Source organism: Myotis brandtii, unplaced genomic scaffold, assembly GCF_000412655.1.
Source record: "Myotis brandtii unplaced genomic scaffold, ASM41265v1 scaffold6945, whole genome shotgun sequence".
Classification (NCBI taxonomy): domain Eukaryota; kingdom Metazoa; phylum Chordata; class Mammalia; order Chiroptera; family Vespertilionidae; genus Myotis; species Myotis brandtii.
This window is the reverse complement of record NW_005370714.1, coordinates 10,683-22,661: the sequence shown is the minus strand read 5'-3', so window position 1 is coordinate 22,661 and position 11,979 is coordinate 10,683. Positions and strand designations below refer to the sequence as shown.

At 36.8% G+C, this 11,979-nt stretch overlaps 1 protein-coding gene across 1 annotated transcript; it reads right to left on the bottom strand.

The window, feature by feature from the left end:
• Window positions 1-390: 390 nt before the first annotated feature.
• LOC102242827 (olfactory receptor 10Z1) lies at window positions 391-1,344 on the bottom strand. Its single transcript, XM_005881942.1, has one exon. It carries the CDS (start codon window positions 1,342-1,344, stop codon window positions 391-393), a length of 954 nt encoding a protein of 317 aa, XP_005882004.1.
• Window positions 1,345-11,979: the final 10,635 nt, after the last annotated feature.

Here is an 11,979-nt window from a genome sequence, read left to right as displayed (position 1 = left end):
AGGGCTCCGGCCAGCTCTGCTTTGAACTTGAGCACTCCAAACTCCCTTCATCTTGCTCAGGCCAGTTATAAAATGCTTTTGTGTGTGTGGTTTTACTTTCACATCTCTATCTTTTAACATTTTTGTTTACAGTTTACACTGAATAATATTTTGAACTAGTTCCAGGTGTACAGCCCTGGGTTTCAGTAACTAAAGGTGGTGTCTCTGAGGCTGAAAGTGAAAGTTCAGATTCTGAGCTCATCCGCCTGCAGCCCCGGGGCAAGTTCAGGAGGGAGGGGGAGCTCTCCCGTAGGGCAGGTCTGGCGCGAGGTCCTGAATACCTGACCCATGGGCCTCCGGTCCCGGTGTATGCCAGCCTATGCAGAGGAGACGGTCCCCTTGCTGCAGCCTTCATCCTTTCCCCAGCAATCTACGTTGGAAAACATTTTTCAGAGCTGTCTGCACAGCCCGGTTCCTCAGACTATAAACAATGGGGTTGAGGAGAGGAGTCACCACAGTATAGGTGACAGCAATAAGCTGATCCCGCTCAAGGGAGTAACTGGCTTTGGGCCTCAAGTACATGAAGGAGGCGCAGCCATAGTGAACTATGACCACTGTGAGGTGGGAGGCACAGGTGGAGAAGGCCTTCTTTCGCCCCTGAACCGAGGGGATCCTTAGTATTGCGGCCAGGATGAAGACGTAGGAGATGGTGATGAAGAGGAAGGATACCAGGAGGACCAGCAAGCTCAGGATGAGGATCCCCAGCTCACTCAGGCCTGTATCCCCGCAGGCCAGGCTTAGCACTGGTGGCGTGTCACAGAAGAAGTGCTGGATCTCATGGGAGCTGCAAAATGGGAGGTGGAAAATGACCAGTGTCATTCCCAGCCCAAAGAGGTAACCATTCAGGAAGGAAGTGCCGATCAGCTGGGCACAGAGGATGGGATGCATGCGGCTGTCATAGTGCAGTGGGGCACAGATGGCCACGTATCTGTCAAAGCCCATGACAGCCAGAAGGAAGCAATTGGTGCAAGCCCACGAGGCGGAGAAGAACATCTGGGCAGCACAGCCCACATAAGAGATGTGTTGGTCTCCCATGACCAGGCCCGAGAGCATTCTGGGGACGATGCCCAAGGTGTAGCAGGTCTCAGAAAAAGAGAGAAAAGAAAGGAATAGGTACATGGGGGTGTGGAGATGGCTGTCCAGCCTGATGACTATGATAATGAAGACATTGCTGGTTAGGGTGACAAGATACAGGCAGAGGAATAGCACAAAGAGCAAGAGTTGCAGGTCCCCGAAGCTGGAGAAGCCCAGGAAGACAAAGCCCCGCCAGGAGGTGGCATTGGGCTGCCCCGCGCTGAGTGACATCCTTGATAACTGTGCTGATCCGCTCCACCTTGCCAGTCAATGCCCAGTGTCTTTTGAAGGCAGGATGACGAGGATTGTCATTTTCCTCTGCCTGTTGTAACCTGGAAATGAAGTTCTGATTTAGACAGCAACTAACTTCAGAAAGGTATTTGTTACGTTAGATACACACATTTATGGATCCATTCTCACAGGCACATCTGTGCATACAGACATACAAAGATGCACAATATGCACACACATGCATGCAAACACATCACTACACATATGCTGGCACATATATACATGCATACCACATACAAAACACTCACACATTATTATGCACATGCCACACATTCAAAACTATGCATTGCACATGTACCATTCATAACAATATCCACAAATACATCAGTCATGCAAATGTATATATATTCAGATAGCACATACATATATATATATACAGATGCACCACACATTTATTCAGACCAACATCAGGCATAGGCTGCCACATAAGAATACACATATGGATACTTACACATTGCCTGCTAGAATTTAAGGTGGGGTGGCTTGATAAATGTAATTGTAGAGATCAGGCAACAAAGCCAATAAGGTGAAGTGACTTTCTCAAATTCACACAGAGGCAAGACTAGAGAAAACGTGTCTTTTGTTCTAATCTAACATTATTTTCCCCAAACCTGATGACTCTTCTCAGACACTAGGGGATGCTCACTAACATGAATACAGAATAAGAAGCATCTTGCTCGCCCTGACCGATTTGGCTCAGTGGATAGAGCAACAGCCTGTGGACTCAAGGGTCCCAGGTTTGATTCCCGGCAAGGACATGTACCTTGGTTGTGGGCACATCCCCAGTGGGGGGTGTGCAGGAGGCAGTGATTGATGTTTCTAACTCTCTATCCCTCTCCCTTCCTCTCTGTAAAAAATCAATAAAATATATTTTAAATAAATAAATAAATGGTTTTTAAAAAAGAAAAGAAAGAAAGAAACATCTTGCCCAACAATAATCTCTTGTGTCTATACCTTCCCTACCCCAAGCCCTTTCACATGTGAGTCTGTGCCAATCATTGAAGGAAGAATCAGGGCTCAGGGCAAGTTGTGTCATTTCAGCCCAAAGATCAACCACAAGGCTCTACTGTCTCAGAAAAGCCTCCTGTGAACCAAGGCCTGGGAAAGATTGAGCAAGGCAAGATCTCCACTCACCTGAAGAGGCTCACAGCGAGACAAGTCCTGCTTCTCGGCTGCCATGCACTAACTGCTGCCCGTTAGGCCTGCCTGCAGCACAGAGAACCTGAACTCCATCTCAGAAACGCTTATTCTGAACAAAGAGTGATGTCCCCAAATGATACTAGGAAATCTCCTTTTACACCCCTACCCCCAGGTGGGGAATCATACCTATTTCTGTCAAAACAACTTCTCTCTCTGAGGGTTCCCCAGTCCCAATGGGTGCTGTTTCAGGAAGCACATCTAATTGTGTTTGTCATTAGCTGGGAATGCTTTGGGGGAAAATCAGAAAAGAAAATGAACAAAAACATGCTAGGATCATGATTCAAACCATGTATATGTATATGTATATGATGCATATATATACATTATGTATATGCATGTATATGTGTATATAATGCTAAATATTATATTAATAATTTTATATGTTAAATCTCTTTTAAAACATAATTATTTAGTAATAAATTAATAATTACATTTTATATAGGGGAAAACTGAGCCTGATAGAGTATAAGTGACCAGTCCAAAGTAACAGAATTCAAGATTTATCCTTCTAAATTGACACTATAAGATGCATAGAATTCGCTTTTTCCATACTGTTGTTTTAAGAGCTTGAGGTAACCATTTCTGATTTGTTTCCAGTTTCAAAGTCACATACACATTCATATTCACATATTGAAAAGTATGCTTTCTCATAGATTCAATTTCTTCCTGTAGCCTCGTCTATCTGTTCCACTTCTCTCAAACACAATTTACTTTAAAAGAATCTTTACCTTATTCTTCTTTTTTCTTCTTCCTACAATATGATAATGTCTGCACCCACATTTCCAATCTACTTTTGATCACTCAGATTGTCCTGAAACCTGAAAATGTCCAGAAAGTTCATCAAGGTTAATCATTGTATCTCTTTACTCTAAACATGTATTTTTCTCTAATACACAAATGGTGTGAATATTTGCACCTCCGATATACATTTTTGCCCATTCACTGATTCAATGGAAATAATGATAATTATTAACATGTGTTCAATACCTGACATTTTGGTGGTATTATTATATGAATTTAAAATTACAATATTGAAGGATTGCAGAATCCAACTAAAATGGAATCACTTACGTCAGGAATCAAATAAGATAGTTCAATGCATGTGCATTAAAGAAAATTTAATCTAACCTTATAGGAATTTACAGCTCTTCTCAGGAATCAGCAGAAGACATCAGCCAATATATTTTTCACACCATCGCTAAAATTCTTTGCTCCCTTGACTCAGGTACCCTGATTCAAATAAGAAAGAAGAACACTAGGCAACCAATAAGCTAAGATATATAAACTTCTGTGTTTGTCCCATAAGAACCCCTTAGTCTGTAAGCAACTCAGCATCACTCCTTCTGTAGCCTTGAGTTTTCCCAGCTTGCAAATAAAAACCCTTGTAATAAACTTACTGATTTTATTCAGTATACAGAGTTTGGTTTTTGACAGGATTATTAGTATTGCCCTCATGTTTTTAGATGGGAAAACTGAGGCATGGAAAAATTAAATAACTTAATTTACAGCCAACTTAATCAAAATATACACAGTGGCAAATGGGATCAAGAACCCATTCTCTTAACTACCATACTATTCCTGATATTCTGCACCAATTAGGAGGATCCAAAAGATGAATAAGATGTGAAGACTAGCATAACTGTTGACTTTATAGCTATTTTCCTTGTAGCATTGTTTAATTTGTTGGTCTAGAGTGAAGCATGTGTTTTAATATAATGTACTTAAACTTAATATTAAATTACTTCCAGTAAAATATAGAAAATTTACAATGGCATAGTTCCATTAACTGAAATCCAATAATTATTGTTATAACTTTTAGACAGGCATACACTTTTTAAAAGAAATTAATAGAAAAGTTATATGTGTATATAAAATCTTTTATATTTAATACATTTTTTCATTTTCAGTGCTCTTCATTCTTTCCTGCAGATCCAAGTTACCATGGGTTTCATTTTTTATTAGCCTGAAAAACTTCCTGTAGTATTTCTTATAGTGAACTTTTGCTAGCAACAAACTATCTTAATTTTTGTTTATCTGAAAATGTCATTTTATGTAGGGTGTATTTTTTTCTGGACATAAAATTCTTGATTGACAGGGTATTTTTTCATTTTTTAATATGCCATTTTTAATGTCTTTATTCTCTATAGTTTGTGATGAGAATGCTGCCATTAATTGCTTCACCACTCTACTGTATGTAATATGTCAAATTTCATTTGCTGTTTAAATATTTTCTTTTTACCTTTAGCTATCAGCAATTTGATTACAATGTGCTTACATGTACTTTTTTTTTTTCGTTGAACATCTCAAATTTGTAAGTCTTCCACCAGTTTGGAAAGTTTTAGCTATTATTTCTTTAAATATTTTCTTCTTCTTTATCTTTTAATTTCCTTTGGATATTCCAATTACACATATGTTGGACCACTTGATATTGTCTCAAAATCTCAAAGAATTTGTTCATTTCTCTCTATCTTTTCCTATTCAGAGCAGATAATTTCTATTTATTTATCTTCAAATTTACTGATTCTTTCTTTGATCATCTCCAAAATACTACTGACCCCATTTCATAAATTTTATCTTAGCTATTATAATTTTAATCCCTAGATTTCCAATTGCTTCCTTTTATAACTTCCATTTGTCTGCTAATATTTCTCATCTGTTCAGTTTTTAATACTTCTTTTTAATCTTTTGAACACAATTATAATACCTAACATGAATGCTGAAAAATCCAAATTGTGGATTCACTTGGAATCAATTTCTATTAGCTGGGTTATTTTCTGCGTATGGATTACACTTTACTAATTTTTTGTTAAAATAAGCATTTTCTGTTAAAAAACACATTTTAGATAAGACACAGCAGTGACTCTGTAAATTTTGTTTTTGTTTTATTGTGGGATTGGTTTTTTTGTTTGTTTGTTTTTTAATATTTTGAAGTATGTGCTTTTATTTCTAGCAGGCAGTTAACTTCTCTGAACTGAAAATTCAAAATATTTCTCACCTAGGCTGTTTCCAGATCTTAGCTATGGTGAATTGTGCTGCTATAGAAAACTGTGGTACATCTACACGATGGAATATTATGCTGCTGTAAAAAAGAAGGAACTCTTACCATTTGCAACAGCATGGATGGAACTGGAGAGCATTATGCTAAGTGAAACAAGCCAGTCAATGAAGGAAAAATACCACATGATCTCACTCATTCATGGATAATAAAGACCATTACAAACTTTTGAACAATAATAGATACAGAGGCAGAGCTGCCTCAAACTGATTGTCAAACTGCAGTGGGAAGGCCAGGGAGGGTTGGGGGGCAGGAGGGAGGGGAGTAAGAGATCAACCGAAGGACTTGTATGCATGCATATAAGCATAACTAATGGACAGAAGACACTGAGGGGTAAGGGAGGGCAGGGGATTGTCAAGGGCGGGGGGGAAAAAAAGGACACATATGTAATACCCTTTGTAATACTTTTAGCAAAAAAAAAAAAATTCTCACCTATTTTTTTGTAGCAGTTGATGTTTCTGCTCAAAATGTGTTTGGCTTCCAGATGCTGCTGTTTTCTAAAAGTTGGCTTCCTAAATACTGTGCATACATAGCTTAGCTGTCAGCAAATATTTGTGCAGCATTTACTTTTGGATCTTGAGACTCTTCTCTGTTCTTCTCTAAAATTCTGCTTGCTTTGCTACTCCCGATTACTGCTATCTGACAACTCGGGGCAGTAAAGAGTCCAACTTTAGCTCACAAATCACTGCAATAGTCAGAGAGAATATAGTCATTGAAAAACACATGAAACTTACAAATCTTACCATGAGCCATTGAGACTTCCGATAAGTTTTGCTTTCATTTGTGCATGTTTTGTTTGTTTGTTTGTTTGTGTTTTTTTTGTGTTTTTTTTGGCTGAACACCCTCGAATCAGTCAGGGCTTTGGGCAGAGATAATACTCTGATTTGGTACTTCTGCTCTTCTATAGCAGTGTCATTTACAAAATTCCTTTCTTAAACTTCTAATTTATGTTCTCCTCTAAACTTTAGAATATGCCCTCTTCAAAGAATTGGAAAAGGGGTGTACTGGGATCTGCTCCTAAGCAAAAATGCTTCAAAGTCACAATTCTTACCCACTGTGCTAAACTAGCCATATTTTAAATCACCATATTTTAAGATTAAAATAGCCATATTTTAAGCTTCTCAGACAAGACAAGCTAAAGGAGAAAAAAAGAACAAAAATATGAATAATAAAATGGTAATAACTACATACTGATCAATAATTACTTTTGATGCTAATGGATTAAATACTCCAAACAAAGGATAAAATGTGGCAAACTGGATAAGAAAACAAGACACATATGCTGCCTATAAGAGATGCACTTCTGATAAAAAAAAAAAACAACCAACAACACACAGAGATTGAAAGGAAAGAGATGGACAGTTATTTCATGCAAATGGAAACAAAACAAAGAAAAGCTGGGGTAAAAATACTATAGCAAGAGAAAAAGAAGGTCATTTAATAATAATAAAAGGATCAAACCAATAAGAGAATATAACACTTGTAAAAATTTATGCACCCAACATAGGAGAATCTACGTATATAAAACAAATATTGATGCACATAAAGGGAGATATTTACAGTAGTAGAGTAATTGTAAGAGACTTTAATATCCTATTGACCTCAATGTGTAGTCATTCAGATAGAAAATCAACAAACAAATAGCAGCCTTAAAAAACACATTAGAACACATGAATTTAATTGGTATTTTTAGAACATTTCACCGAAAAGCAGCAGAATATTCCTTTTATTCAAGTGCACATGGATCATTTTCCAGGATAGACAACACGTTGGACCACAAAACAAGTCCAAATAAATTTATGAAGTTTGAGATCATATCAATCATATTTTCTGATCACAATGTGAAACTAGAAATCAATTACAAACAGAAAACTGAAAAACACACAAATATGTGGGGGCTAAATAACCTGCTGCTAAACAATGAATAGATTAAAAAAGAGATTAAAAAAATCAAAAGATACCTTGAAACAAGTAAAAATGAAAACATAATAATCCACATTCTGCTTAACACATCCAAAGCAGTGCTAAGAGGAAAATTCATAGAAATACAGGCCTACTTCAAGAAACAAGAAAAATCTCACATCAACAATCTAAACTTACACCTACAGGACCTAAAAAATAAGAACACATAATATGTAAAGTGAGTACAATTAAGTAAATGTTAAATATTATAGCATAAACAAACAAAATAATCTAAAAAATGCAAAAGATTAATGCAACCAAGAGTTGGTTCTTTGCAAAGATCCTCCACATTGATAAACATTTAACTAGACACATCAAGAGATGATAGATAGATAGATAGATAGATAGATAGATAGATAGATAGATACCTAAATAAATAAAATCAGAAATGAAAGAGTGGAAGTGACAACTGACACTACAAAAACACAAATGATTATAAAAAAATACTATGAGTAATATATGCCAACAAATTAGTAAACCTAAAAGAAAAAAGATACACTTTTATAAATATACAGTCTTCTAAGAATGAATCAAGAAGAAACAGAAAATATTAACAAATCAATAACTGATAATAATATTGAATCAGTAATGAAAACACCCTCAACAAACAAAAGTCCTCTACCAGATGGCTCCACAGGTACATTTTACTAAACATTCAGAAAGAATTAACACCTATTCTTTTTAAACTATTCCAAAAATCTGAAGAGAAAGGGAGGCTCCTGAGATAATTGTATGAAACCTGCATTTCCCTGATTCCAAAATCAGACAAAGACATGACACAAAAAGAAAATTATAGGCAAACATTCCTGATGAACATAGACACAAAAATTCTCAGCAAAATATTAACAAACTGAATTCACCATTACATTAAAAAAGATAACCCATCATGACTAAGCGTAATTTATTCCTGGGTGCAAGATTGCTTCAGTATTTGGAAATCAATTAATGTGATACACCATGTACACAAAGATAAAATCTATATGAACATATCACTACATTCAGAAAAATCATTTGACATAATCTATTTATAATAAGAACTCTTAGCAAAGTGGCAATAGAAGGAACATACCTAAACATAATAAAGAACATATATGACAAACCCACAGCTAAAATACTCAATGATGGAAAACTAGCAATATTTCCTTTAACATCCAGAACAAGACAAGGATGTCCACCTTCTTCACTTTTGTTCAACACAGTATTGGTAGCTCTAGCCACAGCAATCAGATAAGAAAAAAACAAATAAAAGATATCCAAATTGGAAAGGAAGAAACAAAACTATCATTATTTTCAAATGACATAATACTACATATAGAAAATCCTAAAGATTACATCAAAAAACTATTATAACAGATAAATTCAGTAAAGAAACAAGATACAAAAATAATATTCAGAAACTAGTTACATTTTTATACATGAATAACTAGCTATCAGTAAGAGAAATTAAGAAAACAATCCCATTTACAATTGCATCAATAAATAAACACCTTGGAATCAATAAAACCATCCAAAATGATCAGTGGACCTGAATAGACATTTCTCCAAAGAGGACATAGAGTTGACCAATAAACATATGGAAATATGCTCAGTGTCATCACCAATCATCAGAGAAGTGCAAATTAAAACCACAATGAGATAATACCTCAGAGCAATCAGAATGGCTGTCATCAATAAATTAACAAACACAGTGTTGGTAAGGATATGGCGATGGGAACCCTCGTGCATTGTCAGTAGTATGGCAACTTGGCACAGCCACTGTAGAAAACAGTATAAAACTTACTCACAAATCCAAAATAGAGCTATCATATGACCCAGCAATTCCACTTCTGGGTATTTATTCAAAAAATTCAAAATATGAATTTAAAAAGACATGTACTAGTATTTCCCTATGTTCATTGCAGTGTTATTTACAACTAGAGGCCTGGTGCACAGATTCGTGCACATTAAAAGGAAATTAATTAGAATGTGGCTGGCAGAGCACGACTGGGTGAGAGGAGCCAGGCACACCCTGGAGCCAACCTCCCATGGTCCCTCCCCAGCTGACTACACCTAGGGCGGTGCTGTGGCTCAAAGAGCATCTACAGAGTGAGCAGGGTCCCTCCAGCAGGTGGGGTCCCTCTGCCTGGCCTGCAGGGATCTGGCTGAAACCGGCAGTCCAACATCCCCCGAGGGGTCCTGGAGTGCAACAGGGCACTCTGCAAAGTTGCTGTCTCTCAGCAGCTCTTGCATTGAGTGTCTGCCCCCTGATGGTCATTGCATGTCAGCTACTGGCCGGCCGGTCAGCCAGTCACTTAGGCTTTTATACATATAGATAGCCAAGATATGGAAGCAACCTAAGTGTTCTTTGATAGACAAATGGATAAAAAAGTTGTTGTACATATATATAATGAGATATTTCTTAGCCATAAAAAAGATGAAATTCTTGCCACTTGTGACTCCATGAATGGATCTAGAGGGTACTAGGCTTAGTGAAAGAAGTCAGACAGAGAAAGACAAATACCATATGAGTGTACTTATTTGTGGAATCTAAAACACAAAACAAACAAACCAAACAGAAACAGACACATAAATACAGAGAACAAATGTATGGTTGCTAGGTAGGCAGGGACCCAGGGGCATGGGTGAAAGGGAAAACAATTCAGAAGTACAAACTGGAAGTTCAAAAATAATCATGAGGATGTAAAGTGCAGCATAGGGAATAAAGTCAATAATATTGTAATAAATATGTATGGTACCAGGCGGTACTAGACTATCGGGGGATTACTTCATAATTTATGTAACTGTCTAACCACTATGTTGCACACCTGGAACTAATATAATATTAAATACACTGTAATTAAATATTTGTTTTAAAAAATGACTTTGGAATAAAAGAAAAAACGTTACTTCTTGATACGTGGCTTAAGCACTGGCCGCAATTTGATGTGAGTGTTTGACATAGGTGAGACTAGAATAGGCAAAGATTTAAAAAGGAAGCTAGATTGTGTTTTAGCCATGCTGGGTTTATGATAACCATTAGAAATCCATAGAGCGCGTTAGATAAATGGATTTGGAGCTTACTGGAGAGGTCAAATACAGAGATAAAACTTAAGGTGGTATTGACATGTAGATGGTACTTAAGGGCATGGGGCATGGTGAGACATACATTCTAGGGAGAAAATAGAGTTGGTGAAGAGATGAGGACTTGGGTCTGACTTGGGTGCTCCAACATGAATGTCATCCAGGAAAGAAAAGAGAACAGTAATAAGGACTGAAGTAGAGTGACTATGAAGCAGGGAAAGCTAGAAAAGTAAAGAGGGGACTGTATAACACAGAGGGTGCCAGTCTGCTGATAGTTGAGTAAGATGCTTGGTGACCATCAGATTTGCAGCAAGGAGGGTCTAATGCACTTGACAAGATTAGTCAGCGGGGAGAATGGGAGATAAATTGAAATTTGTTTGGGAGCCAATGAAAATGAAGAAATAGAAGCAGGAATAAAACACAGTTAATTTGAAAAATGTCTCGGAAGGAAGCAGAGAGAAATGGAGCAATAGCTGAGAAAAAAGCAGAGATGAGAGCAATATGTTATTCTGCTGGCTGGTTGGTTTTTTAAAAAGTAGAGGGCAGAGTGTGCTTTCATAAGAAAGCTATTTTAAGGGGGTATTTTATTATTACTATTGATAGAAACTCATATCTGACTTATACAGCTAAAGATATTCAGGCATAAAGCACTAAATAAATGTAAATGGTTTATTTGCAGAAAAGTGATCTCTGGGGAATTTTCTAACATTCTTAGTTATCATTTAAATGCATATTTCTACATCAGCCCTGAGGTTTGAGTAACTGAAGTTTAAAAATTTTTAGTTAAATTAGCATATGTTCTGATTATGTACCTCATTAAACTAAATTTCTTGTAGGGTAACAAATGTATAACAACGGAATGATGACTGAGGAAAACTGATTGTACACCAGCCAAAGTTAAGTTCAGAGGACAAAAGAATACATTTCTATTCATTTTTCTAATATATCTCATGAAGTTAGGAATTAAGTTGTTGTAGAAAATAAAACTGTTTTGGTGTGTACATCTGGGTAAATTACATAATATTTACACACTACATCTGTTGTCACAAAATCAGACATATCCCATGTCTTTTCTGCTCCTACACAAATGACAAATGACCTTCCCATGTATGACGCATCCCCTCAGGCCTACCAAGCATCATGTGCCGTTTCTAAGACCAGGAAACCGAGACCCCATATGTGAAAACCACTAACCTGGATACTTGCTAAAAGAAAGAGCTTGGGTTAGTATGGAATTTGGTGTAACCTTGAAATATGGGAATATGTTCCCAGCATTCCCTGAGGAACAAATTTTCTGT

Coding starts and splice junctions, on each gene's coding strand:
- LOC102242827 (XM_005881942.1), bottom strand. CDS start 1,344: ATGTCACTCAGCGCGGGGCAGCCCAATGCCACCTCCTGGCGGGGCTTT.